Source organism: Neomonachus schauinslandi, chromosome 11 (assembly GCF_002201575.2).
Source record: "Neomonachus schauinslandi chromosome 11, ASM220157v2, whole genome shotgun sequence".
NCBI classification, from domain to species: Eukaryota; Metazoa; Chordata; class Mammalia; order Carnivora; family Phocidae; genus Neomonachus; species Neomonachus schauinslandi.
Genome location: NC_058413.1, coordinates 37,398,758 through 37,414,213, shown reverse-complemented (window position 1 = coordinate 37,414,213; position 15,456 = coordinate 37,398,758). Strand labels below are relative to the sequence as shown.

The window sequence follows — 15,456 nt, the reverse complement described above, 5'->3', positions numbered from 1 at the left end:
GCCTGGTTGTTGGAGATCTCGATTTGGAGGACCTCCCAGACCTTTCGCTTCCACATCAGGCCTTGCCCTGGTGGATTTTTATTGAGAGGGCTATGAAGAAAGAATGGTTGTCCTTTGACTTTGAAAGTGACCTAAGAAGGAGGTTACTGTTGGAAATAATTTCCTCTTTATTTCTCGAAGGTATTTTCAGAGGAGCCTAAACACAATGAGAACAGTCATAATTTTATTCAGAATTTCTTTTGTGTTAATAGAGATAAAAGAGGAAGGCAAATATTGGACCTCAATTTGTAAGCGAAACCCCTAGTTTTCTGGGAGGGCTGTCTAACAGCCCTCTAACACTGGTTGTCTGCCAGGGTAGGGCTGTGAGGATCTGAAGTCCGCATACACGAAGGCAGGTACACCCTTATAAATGAAGGACACGTGAGCACCAGCCATCCCAGAGCTGTGGCGCTACGTGCAGACCCTCGATCTCGGGGTAATATTGTGGAATCCGCTGCCTGCAGATCTGAGAGGCAGCAGTGGGGATCTAGAGGAAGAGAAAGACAGAAACATGACAGTGATTTAATTCCGTCCCCCTCTCCCACCTTGTAGCCCAATCCGCTCTGTTGGCGGCTGCGCCTTGCCTTGGGTGCAGTGGGACGTGTCCCTCCCATGTTTCCCTTAATTAGGAGGAGGCAAACTTCTGTCATCCCCTCCCGCCAGCTTCGGTTTAGTAATCAGACCCACATGAGTCACGCCGAACACGCAGCCCCCTCCCGCTGGAGGGATAACTGGCCAGCGTACTCTCGGTTGTTGTCCCTTTAAAACTCGAATCCAAGGGGGTATGATTTATCAAACTTGTATTATCAAGAAAATGTCAAACGAAGGGCACCTTGCTTTGCACTGACGCAAACCTGGCCTTTCCCAAGGAGATATAGAAAGCGCCTCTCTTGCTGGAGTCAAACCCAGTCTTGTCAATAGCTGGTTTCACTCTCTACCCGTTCAATCTGTTGCCTGTGTCAGACATGGTGAGTGTTTGCTTTTGTTCTTTTAAGAGGAGAGGAAGCTGTGGGTGGAGGGAGGGCAGATTCGTTTAGAATACTTCTTTTTGAAATGTTCTGTGCATTTTGGAAGAGGAAGGGAGGGCGATTCTTGAAGCCATAGGTATTTTGTTCTGAGCATCACCTGAGGTCGGAAAGAGGTTTCTGAGGCTGTGGAGGTTGGAGGGATCTCCTAATCGCGATCCCGGGCACTGTCCTCGGTGCTGAAAGCCAGGTGCCGGTACTGAGGCTAGTCGCTCAGAGTCCTAGAGGCTATTGAGATAAGAATGCTTGCCGGAGCCAAGGTATTTAGACCTAGTGCAAATTAATGAGTTCTGATCTGTGCATTTATGAAAGACGGTTAGATGAGATGCGCGTGGTTGAGGTGAAGGTTATATGATCATTCTTACAGTATAATAGTAAATATTGGTGCTAATAATAAGGGAGCCCTGAAAGATAACACGAGGAGAGAAAGCAGACAGAAAAACCACCGCTGGTATTTCTCTTCATTTGAAACTCAGTTGAGAAAAAACAAATGAAAATTCGTCCTGAGTTTTGGCCCCCAAGCAGGTGTAGGGGCATGAAGGACATTAGACTCTTGTGAATAGTTACTGGAGGGAGAAGGAGAATCCAAAAACTTTGCATGTTGTTTTACATATCTGGGAGTCTGGATGTGTGTAGGTTGTGTAAGATAACAAACCTGGTTACTATCTTGTGTTTTACATCTGGTTTATTATGGTTGTTGTGGGGTTGTTGTTGTTCTTGTTGTGTTGGTCGTGATTCTTACCCCTGCCTTTGCTACCTGGAGGGCGGGGATGGGTTTGGTGCGCTGGGATTCGCACAACCGATTTAGCCTGAAATACTCCAAGGTGCCAGGGCATCAGCTTTGTGGCCACAGCTTGCCTATAGCTTATTAAAAAAAAAAGAAGAAGAAAAAAGCAATGTGCATTATTGAATGACAAAGGAAATGGGGCGGAAAATTAAAGAATCTTTCTACAATGGTGATGGGGAGGTGGGCACCCTACAGCCGTGATGTGAAATCCAAAGAGGGTAAGGAGCTCATGGCTGTAGGGCTATTTCCACCCTCCTCTTCTCCCCCCTCCAAAACAAAAAAAAATAAAAATAAAAAATAAAAACAACAAACATTACTGTTTTCTTAGTTTCCCCACCATCAAGGAGAGGACTATTAACTGCTTTATGCCATCTGGTTATTGACAAGACAGGCAAATTGAGAAATACAGTTTTTTTTTTTGGAGAGGGGAAAAAAAAAATCCAGATTCCAGTTTATTCCCTAGATATTGTGTCTGGACCTGAGTGGTGAACGTCTTTATATGTAGATACAAGTATTTTTAAAGCAGCCGTGACTTTTGTGTGTGTGTGTGTGTGTGTGCACAAACTTCACATTGCATTTGCAGGATTGCGGTGCTCCCAAAGAAATGAATACACAACCAGCCAACAGCCTGGGGGCGGCGATGGCTCTGGGCCACCACGACGGCCGGTGTGCGCCCAGGACGAGCCCGGAGCAGGAGCTTCCCGCTGCCGCCGCCGCGCCGACGCCGCGTGTGCCCAGGTCCGCTTCCACCGGCGCCCAAACTTTCCAGTTCCCTGACGCGCGAACCTGCGAGGCTGAGTGGCCGGGAGTGGGGGCTTGCAAACTCAGTAGCCCGCGGGCGCCGGCGGCCTCGGCAGCGCTGAGGGACTTGAGCGAGGAGCGCAGCGCGCAGGCCGCCGCTCTTTCTGGGGCCGCCGGGCCCGGCAACGCTCTTCATTGTAAGATTCCGGCCCTGCGCGGCCCCGAGGGGGATGCTAACGTGAGTGTGGGCAAGGGCACCCTGGAGCGGAACAATACCCCGGCTCTGGGCTGGGTGAATATGAGCCAGAGCACCGTGGTGCTGGGCACGGATGGAATCACGTCCGTGCTCCCGGGCAGCGTGGCCACCGCTGCCGCCCAGGTAAGCAGGTCGCGCTCAGCCCGCGCCGCCTCCTGCTCCCTAGGCGTGCGAGGCGAGCCGAGCTGTGGCGGGTGCACGTATGCTGATGGGGAGACCGGTTGGCAGTGCCAGGTAATGGATGCGGGAGGCAGCTTTGGGGCTTCGGAAGCTCGCACTGCTCTGGGGTCCCCAGTTCAGGGCGCGAGGGCTGTAGTGACCCTGCCAGAGAGATGGAGAACTCAGGAGCTGCCGCTACCTGTCCCTCCCCAGCCTCGGTAGTCTCGGACATTGGGGTGCAGCCTCATTAAGCAGTTGAGGCAGATAGGTTTATGAAAACAGGACTCCCCCTTTTGTCTATGACTGAGTCTTTAAAATGTTTTCCCTTAATTAAAAAAATTTAAAAGGGGGCACCCGGGTGGCTCAGTGAGTTGAGCCTCCGATCGATCTCAGCTCAGGTCCTCATCTCAGGGTCCTGAGTTCAAGCCCCCCCCCCTTGGACTCCACGCTGGGCGGACCCTACTTAAAAAATAAAAATTAAAAAATAAAGACCGAGGAACACCCCCACCCCTGCACCGTGGGGAATAACATTTTAAGTACTATAGCCTTTTCACTTAGAGTTACCTGCTATCACATGAGAATTCATTGATGAGAGGTGGGTTCACATGAAAGTACTTCTGAAGCTTAAGCTTCGGGACTCTTCCAAAACCCAGTAACTAATTTTGTTATCATAACTTTGTATATTTTGCTATCATAACTTTGTATATTTTGCTGTGTGTGTGTTTTTTTTTAAAGGGACCTATCTCAATTGAATAAGCTCCATGCCCCACAAACCTGAACCTTCCTCTGGATTTGATCCTTTATGTTCAACCAGAGGCATGAAAACCACACAGAGCAAATCCCAATCCTGGGTTAGGGATAAGGCAACTAATACTGGTTACTATTACCCTCTCTCATGTGGGGGTTCTTGTCTTCTTCCATTTCCCTCCAGTCCCCCTCCTTCCTCTGTCCTGTGTCACCTACTTCAGTTCTTCCCTTCCTACCCCTGTCTTTCTGCAGTCTCCTCCCCTTCCCTGGGCTTGGGGGCTAGGCATGCATCTAGTACTGGGTGCTGGAATCAAAACACCTGTGAGCGTGAGATTTCAGGTTTATACAGCCCTTGTGTTCATAGTCATTTTATTGTTTGTACACACACACACACACACACACACACTCATCCTCAGGCTCACACCACAGGAGCCCAGCTGCTAGAATAATAACTGGAAATGAACATACACGTAGGCTTTCCCACTCTGCCCCTGTTTTTGGAGTCCACTTCTGGGGCGTTTGTTGGTATATATTAACTGCCTGTGACAGCATGTGCCCAACAGTGTGACCCAGGTGGAGGCAGAAGATTGTTCCAGATGCCTTGCTTAACCTCCGCACTGCGGCACCAGCAGCGAAACTCCCACCCGTTCAGCTCGGGAAGAACCGGAGGGTGGGTGGGGCTGGAGGTGGTGTGCACGGGAGAGGAGCGGAGAGGGGAATGTTGCAAATGTTCAGAGTAGATGAAGCTCAGCGTTTGCCTATCTTCAGCTCTGCCCATTTTTCTGTTCTTGCCTTTCTGACACCTGCCTCGGCCCTCCTCTCTTCCAGAGACTTCCTCCTCTCCTGATAGCTCCTTTACCGCCCACAGCCTGTGCAACAGTGTGAGGCATACCAGGTTGCTAGAATAGGAAATGAAGTATGACTGAGGAGGCAGAAGCTGGGCAGTGATTTGGGTCCCTGGAACCTTTGTGTGGTGTCCAGGTGCCCTGAACATTTTGAATTTATTTGAGGTGGCTTCACCCCCATCCTTTCCTGCTTAGTAGTGAGGCATTCCAGAATGAGGCACTGCCCCTAAGAGAGCATCTTAGGGTGAACATGGAGAGGTAAGCCTCAAAGGTCCATAGATGGCTGGAGCTGGAAGGTGCCTCAGGGGATAGTTATTCTGAGCCCCTCGTTTTACAGCTTGGGGCACAGAGGCTCAGAGAGAGCAAGCGGCTTGCCTGGGATGATCCAGTGGTAAAGTTTAGACCAGAACTCAAGGCATTAGATGTCCTGTCTCTTACCATATCTACCTTCTCTGTTCTTCCTCTTGTTTCACACCCACATCTCCCTCCTTCCTGTTTCCCTTTCCCTGGTGTTGAGAGGTGCCCCCCTTAAATTAGCCGACCAGGCAGGTTCTGCCTGTAGGCTTTGGCAGAGAACGTGAGGCAGGGGCTCTGGCTGGCTTCGGGCATTGCAGCTCTATTTCTCGCCTAGCAGACTCCAGAGGGAGAAAGGGCTGAGGAAGGGGTGTGTTGAGGGTTTGGGGGAGGGTGGGGTTGGTTAGAGATCTGCCTGCTGGGGATTCTAGGCATGATATTGGGGGGCTGCTTGCCAACTGAACTCTTGGTCAGGGGTTGGGGTTGGAGGGACCTGCTTGCAATCAACCAACAGGTTCAAGGTTTGGGGAAAGCTGCTTGCTGGTGTGCCCTGACTGCAGGATTTGGGAAGGAGGGCTTTAGGGGTCTGTTGAAGAGGAATCTTCAGATCAGAATTGGGACCTGCTTGCTGAAAGAGTCTCAGGGCAGGGTTGAGGGGTGAGGGCCCTGCTTGTAGATGCATCTTCTCTTCCAAATTGGGGTCCTGCTTGCCAATGCATCCTCGGTTGGAAAATGGGGGCCTGCTTGCTGGGAAAGACCCTCAGCAGGGGGGAGGGGTGGAATGGGGCCTGCTTGCTGATCGATGGGGCTGTTATCCGACAATGTGCTTTTCCGCCCCCAGGAGGACGAGCAAGGGGATGAGAATAAGGCCCGAGGGAACTGGTCCAGCAAACTGGACTTCATCCTGTCCATGGTGGGGTACGCAGTGGGGCTGGGCAATGTCTGGAGGTTTCCCTACCTGGCCTTCCAGAACGGGGGAGGTATGGCTTTTCTGGTCTTTCAGCCTGCGGCACGGCGGGGCGGGCACTTGCGGGTTGGGGAGGTGCCCAGAGCCACGGGACTGGGCTGGGAGGGGAGGCTCAGAGCAGCCTCCTCACGCTCCAGCCCCATCCCCAGTAGGCATCAGTGCTGAGCCAGAGGCAGGAGCCGCTGAAACTGGTTGGCACTAGATCCAGGAGGCTTTTATCAGGAGATGGAGCTCAGGGGAGAGGTGGGCCTCCATGATCCCCCACCAAACCAGCTTGGGAGACAGGATCCTGAGCCAAGTGGGCATTGACAGAGGGGAGTTCAAACTCTAATTTAGCTGACTAATATTCTGGTCGCAGCACACTCTATATACCTAAACAGCAGTAGCTGTGTGGTCCTAGACACTAAATTAAGGACGGTTTAAGATTATAACCTGGAAATCTGAGCCTACCTAGGAGACTTTGAGAATGGGTATTTGAGTCATGCAGAATGCAGGAGAACCACACGGTGTGAGTGGAGAGAAGCTGAGGGTTGTATTCTCGAAAACCTCTCAGAAGTTCCCACACACGTACATCCTCTTGGGCATAAGCGGGACAGATTTTGACTTTAGCCGAATCGTTTGGCAAAAAACGGTTTTCGTTTCATCGGTCTTCACTGGGTGGAAGAATCTGCTTTTGAAGGAAAACCACTTCTGAAATGGTGAGGATGTCAGGCACACACCAGCTGCCAGTCCTCTAGAATCCTCTGTACCTCTTCTGTACCCACCAAGGAGGAGGGACCCGGCACATTCAAGGTCCTCTTTGCTTGCCCTCTCCACCCTGAAGCGTCTTACCCAGTGGCTTGCCGGCCCCCACACATTGCCCAAACTGACAAGTTCCCCTGTAGGAGTAGGAATTTACAACCAGGACTCCCTCCTAGGACCAAAGAGACCCTCACCCCATCAGGTTAGGGTTTTTGGTTTTTGTTTTCTGTTGGGTGGGCTCCAGACAGTAGACACGTGCTGCACCATGGGATGCTTAAAACAGAAAAATATGCCTTCTCCCCTCCAATTCCAAATTAGGACACATTGACAAGTACTTATGAGGGCTGCAGATCCTTTGCAATCAGAGATGCCCTGGAAACAGAAGAACGTGTGCGGGCCACACAAATGTAGGCACCCCAGCTGGGTTTCCACTTGGTTTTCTGCAAGAGTCCCAGCCCAGGGTGCAGGAAGTGGGCCCGAGATGCTATAAAAAGGCTTCCAGTGACAGGGAGCGGCTGGGTACACAAGATGGGGCTAGGCAGGGAGTTTCAGCCAGGGGAACTCAGCCGGTGAGACTACCCACGTTTTGCTCCCGCCTCCCCCCAGGGATCTGCAAAGTGTGTTTCTGCGTCTGGCCCAGCGGTTCCAGGAGCTCCTTGTGGAGCCAGGGAGGGGGAGGCAGACTTTTCCGCACTGCGTCTCTGGCCCCTGCAGCCCTCAGCACTGGGTGGAGAGCCCCGCCTCCTCTTCAGGAGCAGAAGAGAAGAATTGCATAATCCACATCTTTCTCAAAAACCCCCGTCAGGAGAGGCCAGAGCAGGATCCCTGGTTTTACTCCCCATCAGTTCGAGGCCTCTGCGGGGCCTTCCCTGCCTGGAAGGGCCCAAGCGGGAAAGGTCCTTCTGCCAGACAGGAAGTTGGAAAGAGTGGACCAGAGAAAAGTCAGCTTTCCTTCTGTGGAGCACAGGGTTCTGGGCTCTGGCCTCTCTGATGCCCAAATTGGCTCTGACCCATGCAACAGTCTTCCTGGTCCCATCTTTTCAAAGATCATGGCTGTTTCCCACGGCCTTCCCAAACAATCTAAAAGAATCGTTGAAGGGAAAAAAACCCAGAGAACCTCCAGCAGTCTGTGGCGGCCTCCCCACTATTACTGTCCTGGTTGGGGGTGGGCGGTGTTCCAGGGAATAAAGAGATGAAGAGGTGACAACCTCAGGGAGCTCCCAGTCTTGATAAGACACCAAGTAAATATTGTCAAGTGCTCAGTGCCTGGGGAAGTGACTATGGGAGGACAGAGAGGGGAGGCTTCTTGGAGGAGGAAGCAGCATTTGAGTTGACCTTGAAGGATGGAAGGGACTTTTATGTGGGGAAGGAAGTTGAGAAGTGCCTGGTGGCTCCGGTGGTGGGGAGAGGAATATTCTAGGCACTTGTCTGGCAGAGCAGACCCAGGACCTATTGCCAGGAGGTGTGCTGGTAACTCGGGTTATTGCACAGAAGGGCTCTTGGAATCTACCTTAGTAGATGTTAGGTCCTTGGAGGGTAGAGATGCCCAGAAGATTTCACCAAATCTGACTCCAGTAGAGAGTCAAAGGTGTGGATTTGTTGCATGCTGGAAGAGCTTAATTTGGGGACATTGAAATGCTATAGTAAGAACAAGAAAAGAAGAGAAAAGAATAAAAACCAACCAGCACACAACCGCTAGTGACCCATCCAGCGGGGAATTGGAAAGAGGAGTGTGTTTGTGGGGTACTCTCACATTTTGTAGAGGAGGGCTGTTAAATGTTCCCGGGTGCCTGTGCTTGAGCTGGAATATCAAAGGTTTCCTGGAAAATGAGGGGGAGCCAGCTGCCACCCCAGAGGGCGAATGTGGTCCAAGCCAGCCTTGGTTTCCCAGGGCTCTCACTTCCCGCTCTCTCTTCCCAAGGTGCTTTCCTCATCCCCTACCTGATGATGCTGGCTCTGGCCGGGTTACCCATCTTCTTCCTAGAAGTGTCTCTGGGCCAGTTTGCCAGCCAGGGGCCAGTGTCTGTGTGGAAGGCCATCCCGGCTCTGCAAGGTGAGTCCATGAGTGCACCCTGCCTTCCAGCCTCCTCAGCCCTATCCTGCTCCCTCTGGCACCACGCGGCCTCCAGGAGAGCGATTTGCTTTTGTGAACAGTAGAATTCAGGGTTTCCTTTATTTGATCAATTCCACCTCTGGGACCCTCTGAATAATGGCCCAAGATTGCCTCTGGCATTGTTCTGTTCCCAGCAGAATGCCTCAATGTCCCTGATAGAGAGAGTCCACTCCGCTGTTTGTGTATCCATCTGTAAGAGAGCCAAGACCTAGCTCCCCACCCTGTGCCCAACTGTAAGAATTCCCGAGGATTTGGGGTGGAATAAATCCCTGGAAATTTTGCTTTTGCAGGCTGTGGCATCGCAATGCTGATCATCTCCGTCCTAATAGCCATATACTACAATGTGATTATTTGCTACACACTTTTCTACCTGTTTGCCTCCTTTGTGTCTGTCCTGCCCTGGGGCTCCTGCAACAACCCTTGGAACACGCCAGAATGCAAAGATAAAACCAAACTTTTATTAGGTAAGTTTGGATATGCCTACCTTAAGTGGTGGGCACAGAGATTAAAACAAACAACCACATATACTTACTTCTAACATTTCTTTTTAAAAAATATTTTATTTATTTACTTGAGAGAGAGTGTGTGAGAGAGAGCACAAGCAGGGAGGAGGGATAGAGAGAGAGGGAGAAGCAGACCACCCGCTGAGCAGGGACCCCCCCCCCCCAATGCGGGACTGATCCCAGGACCCTGGGATCCTGACCTGAGCTGAAGGCAGATGCTTAACCAACTGAGCCACCCAGATGCCCCTAATTCTAACATTTGAAGAACTCATGGCTCAGAGGAGGAGTAATCAAACTTTGTTTGCTCAGGACTAACTGGAGTGTTTGTTAAAAATGTAGATTAACATAATAAAAAAAGGGGGGATCTGAAAAAAATGCAGATTAACAGGCCCACCAGATCGTCTGATATATTAGATTTGGGTGGGGTTGGGAAATTTGCATTTTAGCAGGGTCTCCAGGCGATTCATTTCATTCATTTGCAGGGTACAAGTTGAAAGCAATGGGGTCTTAGAACCTAGGAGAGTAATGCATGGGATCCTGAGTTCACACTTAACAAAATCCTGCTCAGTGCATGAGGTATTTATGAGAACAGATGCTTGACCAGAAAATCTCTGATAGAAATGTGCATAATGCAGTACTTAGAAATGGGGACATCCGTCTGTCCAGGTAGTCAGAGAGAGTTCCTGAAGGTCCCGGTCAGACCTGAAATCCCCTGGGACTTGAGGGCTTGCGGGGAGCTTGCTGGGTCAAAGGCAAGTGGGTGAAAGTGAGGAGGAGCAGGGCAGGCTTGGGGGCAAGACCCTCTGGTCTAAATGACATCTCTGCCCCTAAAAAGTACGTGGGTCTGGGTCGGGTAACTTTTCTCTCTGGATCTACATTTTCATCATTTCTCAAGTAGAAATAATAATATTCTTGTTGCTGTAAGGGCAGCAAGAAACAAAGGATAAGGGAGCCCTCCGGAAATCGAGGTGTCTCAGTCACCTTTGGTCTCTGGTCATTTCAATGGGTGTCAGTAAGCAAGTAGTTTCTTGTTTTCCCAGCAGATCTGTTAGTCCCCTTAAGCTCACTCTGTGCTGAGGTCAGAATCCCGCGATCTCTACATGATTGGCTCTTAGTGTTGGCCTCCAAATTGGCACCTTTGCCCTCATGGCCCACACATTGCAGAGCTAGGGCATTATTCAATCCTCTGAGTGTGTCAAGAGAGCAAGATGAAGTCTTCCCTCCCACACCCCCAGAGAGATGCACATACTAAAGGCAGTAATGCACACTGGAGCATATTTACACACGTGTGTATGCACATGCCCGCCATGACCAACCTCCACCTAGAGAGGTTTTGAATAAGACTGAGGAAGAGCTAAAACTAAAGACATGGGCCCATTAAATTCAAACCTTGTGCACCTGGAAGTGCTCAGGAGTGGGGGGTGGGGATTTGTGGAGGTTCCCAGTTGTGTGGCTCACTGATGGTATGAGCAAGAGTAAGTGTCCCTTCGACTCTCTGGGCCTCAGTGTTCTCATCTGTACAGTCTCCACGTCAATGGATTCTTCGGTTAGGACAGCGGTTCTCAGCCCAAGCTGCTACGCATCAGAATCACCTGGGCAACTGATGAATCAAAACATCACTTAGGGTCCACTTCAGACCAATTAAATCAGACAATTTGGGGATGGAGTTTTAAAGTTCTCCAGGAACCAAAGAACCGCTAGGTTGGAGTTTGCCCCACACCCCTTCAATAGGATGCCCTTAACCATTTTTGGAACGTGCCCCACCTTCTTGCCCTGCAGTTTCTGCCCGCCCAGTGGTCACCTCTGCAAAGCTGCTCTTTGAGAGAATGCCACTCAGTAGCCGTTCACAGAATCACAACTAACAGTTAGCTGCTGGAATGATTTGCTAGAACATTTTCCAGGACGTAGGACCTAGAGTGCAGAAATACCTCAAGGTCGTCCCAGAGCCTTGCTTGTCCTTCCCAGGTTGTGCCTGGGAGGGGAAGGGCTGCTGGCTTGATTCAGGCTCCGTGGGAAGTTTCCGTCGAGACTTCCATCAGGAACCACGTGGGACAACGTGATCAGTGTCCTGCAGCTGTCCTCCAGGAGGGAGAGTAGTTCAGAAACCATATTCTCTTCTGCTAACAATATCCACTAATATTTCTGTAGCACCTTAACACTTAATGATAATAGCTAGCATCACTTCCTACACACGAGGCACCATGGTAATCCTTTTACTCATATTACCAATGTACAACAAGCCAACACATGGCTTCTATTATTATTTCCATTTTATAGATGAAAAAACTGGAGCTCAAGGTCATAGAGGTAGCTCTCTGATAGACCTGGGATTTGAACCCGAGTTTGCCTGCCTCCAAAGGTCATGGTCCTAAAGCACCATGCTAAATGCTCCCCAGTCTACAAGGTGGCTTCATAAATGATGTCTCTGCTCTTCCTAATAAGAGCCTTATGAGTTCCAAGGGGCTGGAGACATGGTTACTATTTTGCAGGTGAGAAAGTAAACTCGAAGGCTCAGAGAGTGAAGTGACAGGCTGTAGATCGAAAGGTAGAACCAGCACCGAGATCTAGGTGTCAGGACCCCTGATTCTCTGCTTATCCAGGGTTCCTGAAGAGTCCGTGTTCCAGCAGGTTCTGCTCCACCAGTCGGGGCAGAGTGACATGAGTCCACATGTTCCCTGTTTGTAGCTGGGATTCTGTGGGGTAAAAAGAAAGGCTGTGCCAACTGTAGTTTGACTTCAAAGTTCCATTTCTGGGGATCCATCTTAAAAGGGAAAATCAGAGATACAGATAAAGATTATATATGATTGTTCATGGCAGCTACATCCACAGTCTTGGAAAACACTAGAAACACTTAACCAAATTCAAGTAATTACTGAATAATCCCATGGTTCAAATTAATTTATAGTACATCCATAGGATGAAGTACTCTATAGTCATTAAACATGAATATTTCATAAAACATGGGGAAATCCTCACCCAAATCCACAAAATGTGTTACTGATTTGGGACCGTATTTTCTTTTCTACATTTTCTATGGTAGATACCTATTTATTTTATAGTCAGAGTATGTGTATGTATAGATATGGGTATATGTATACACATGCACACACACATGTATGTATACACATACATAGGCATGCATGTGTACATACATACCTTTTGGAAGCAAGCTGAGCATGTTGACTAGGCCAGGTATGTGGGAGGGGGTGCCCCTGGTTTTGTGGAGTTTCCAGTATGGCTCACAATAACCCAGGACACCTTAAAGGCAGAGTAAGGGCATTACACAGCTAAGCTCCTAGTCGACTGGTAGAAACCATAAAAACTATGCAAGCTCTGAGCAGAGAGAAACAATGGACATTTTTCACTCCAGTTATTCCCCGGGAGCACAGGGACAGGCTGGACAGATTTTTATCTCATCCTTAGCAAGTGCTTTACATTTTTCCTTTTTTTTTTTTTTTTAAAGCAACGTGTCAATCCCCACTCTTTCTTTGTGCAGCCCCTCCATCTCTTCTTCTCTGTGCTGTCTGCACATGGCTGTGTTCCGTTACTGGGGCCAGGCTAGCCCTTGTGGAAGTGCTGGTCCTTCGGGGTCCTGGGCTGACTTCAAAAAGGTGGTGATGGGCGCCTGGGTGGCTCAGTTGGTTAAGCGACTGCCTTCGGCTCAGGTCATGATCCTGGAGTCCCAGGATCGAGTCCCGCATCGGGCTCCCTGCTCGGCGGGGAGTCTGCTTCTCCCTCTGACCCTCCTCCCTCTCATGCTCTCTGTCTCTCATTCTCTCTCTCTCAAATAAATAAATAAAATCTTTAAAAAAAAAAAAAAAGGTGGTGATGGTCTGACTTGCAGAGACACTGGCAGCTTTATGGCCCCTGATGGACAAGGCAGGAGTTCAGACAGTGGGTATTCCAGACTCTTTCCCAAATGGCCATTCTGAGAGAGTCTTATCCCTTCCCCTAGGGCAGTGTTCCACTAATAATCTCCAGGCTCAGCCTCTCCCAGTAACTGCCCTACCATGAGATAGCGGGCCACTGGTCTCAGGAGGGAGGGATTGGATGGCTCGCAGTTACGACCTGCAGCCATAGCGGGGAGGTGTCTGTCCCATCGCTGGCTCAGCATGGCTGGGGTCCTGTTGCTCTCACCACCCAGCCTCGGCTCTGTCCCTGGGTAGAGGCTGGGCTTGCAGCATATTTCTAAGTTGTAGGTTATAAGACTGTCAATCCTTCAGGTCTCTGTAACGGAGAATGGCTAACCCATGCCTTGATGAGGGAGACCAGCGACTGTTCTGTGAAATGTAGGACTGGCTGGGTCCTTTAAAATGGGAACACCATAAATACCATTTCTATTTCTGGAATGGCTGCATTTTCATTAGAACTTTAATTAAATGATCGCTTTTCTCCCTGGTCTTTCATGTGCTTTCATTTATTAATAATTGCCCGAGTAAAGAGAATCCCATTCCAACAGCTTCCAATTTAGCGCGATCACGATCGCTGTTCTTTGTTCGGCGTTGCTGGGCCGCGGAGCGCTGCTGACGCGGCCCATCATTCCTCCGCGGGCCCAGCGGAAGGCGCCGGGCGCTGGGAAGCACGCTCCTGCCGCCCAGTGGTGGGAAGGGGTACTGCAGGAGGCTTGAGGCTGCGGGGAGCCCGCCGCAGTGACGCCGCAATGGTGTGACCTTGCCCTGCCGCGGCGAGCGGGGATCCAGAGACATCCAGAGCCGCTCTCTAGGGAAGGTGCGCCGCGCGATTCACTGTGGCAGTTCTGGAAGCAAGCGATGTGGCCTTTGCCCGCATGTTAGCGATGTCTTCAGTCTTAGGGGATGGACGTACTTTTTGGCAGAAGTTCAGGAAATAACTACTGTGCTTACTTACAGAGAAAGGGATAGAGATGGTCCTTACGGTCTTCATTCAGATCGCTGCTGGGGGAAGCCATAATGATCCCTCTGTAAATATTTGATAGTTATTAGGCCGGAATCCCTCTGTCATTTGAATTAGACTAAAGAAGAGAATATTGAACAAGAAGGTATTTTGAGGACATTAAAAGCAGTGGCTCTCAACCCCGGGAGATTGTTCAGGAGATATTTGATAATGTTTATAGATATTTGGGGTTGTCACAACGGGGATGGGGGGGGGGTTGTGGTGGCAGGTGGATGCTCCTGCCATCTAGTGGGCAGAGGTCAGGGATGCTGCCAAATGCCCTGCAATGCGCAGGACAGCTCCCACCGCAGAGAATTATCTGGCCGCCAAAGTCAGTAACAACACCGTTGAAAACCCTGGTCTAAAGAACTCATCAGAGATGAGATGAGATTCTTATAATTGTTGTTTTTAACATTTTATCCGATACAATGAGATATTCTGGGGGAGTGGGTGGGAGGCAGTAGTGATTTATGGCTGGCCAGGAGCACTGTGGGAGAGGATGCTAAGGACTAGAGATGCCCACCCCATAAAAAGGTGTAACAATGACGACTGAGTTATTGGCTAAACCTGATAGAGTCCAGCAGTGCTCTAGGCATTGTGAGAATTTTTTTTTTCATCCTCGATGTCACTTACTTTGGGTTTTGCAACAATCTTGTGAGCTAGACACAACTATTACCAGACAGTGGAGGCGTGGACAGGAAAAGGAACTCATCTCAACTCTCAGGGCAGAGGAGCCTCGGAACCCACAGTCTTACCCACTTTGCTGTTCCACAGAGGGCATGCACTGGGAGTTCATGCACCAGACCTGGGTGGCCATGTGCTCTTTTATTGTGTTGTAGTTTGGTCCATGATATTTAAAAATAATTTGATCTTATTTCCAATATTTTAAAATGGAGAGGTTTCATGTAAATACCCAAATTTTCTGCGTCTTTTTCCAGAGCACCTGGAAAAGGCATGGCGCTGGTTGGCTGAAACAGTCTCTGGTTTGCCAGAGTCCCCACCTCCCCTTATTACCCTCTATTTTATGCCTTCATCATTTATGTCACCAGCCTGGCTTCTGAAGGTGTTTGAGTCTGTGATCGCTGCTCTTTGCTTCATAGTAGAGTGGCTGAGAGCATGGCTCCCAGAAAGAGAATGCTTGTTTGCCTCCTGGTTTTGCCGCATGACCTTAACAAGTATGCTCTTCTCTGTGCCTCAGTTTCTTTATCTGCAGCATAGACAGTGGCGATACCTACCTCATGGGGTGATGCGAGGCCTAAATTGGTTGGTGCATATAAAGCACTTACAACAGTATCTGGTATGCTTCGTGTAAGTGGTAGCCATTGTTA

General features: G+C 49.8%; 1 protein-coding gene across 1 annotated transcript in view; it reads left to right on the top strand.

The window, feature by feature from the left end:
• Positions 1-1,834: 1,834 nt before the first annotated feature.
• The window catches only part of SLC6A5 (solute carrier family 6 member 5), a 51,879-nt gene continuing 38,257 nt past the window's right edge, over positions 1,835-15,456 (top strand). The window contains exons 1-5 of the mRNA XM_044919588.1: positions 1,835-1,888; positions 2,435-2,971; positions 5,735-5,873; positions 8,523-8,654; positions 9,005-9,178. Coding sequence (XP_044775523.1) covers positions 1,835-1,888; positions 2,435-2,971; positions 5,735-5,873; positions 8,523-8,654; positions 9,005-9,178 — 1,036 coding nt within the window. The remainder of the gene's footprint in view (positions 1,889-2,434; positions 2,972-5,734; positions 5,874-8,522; positions 8,655-9,004; positions 9,179-15,456) is intronic.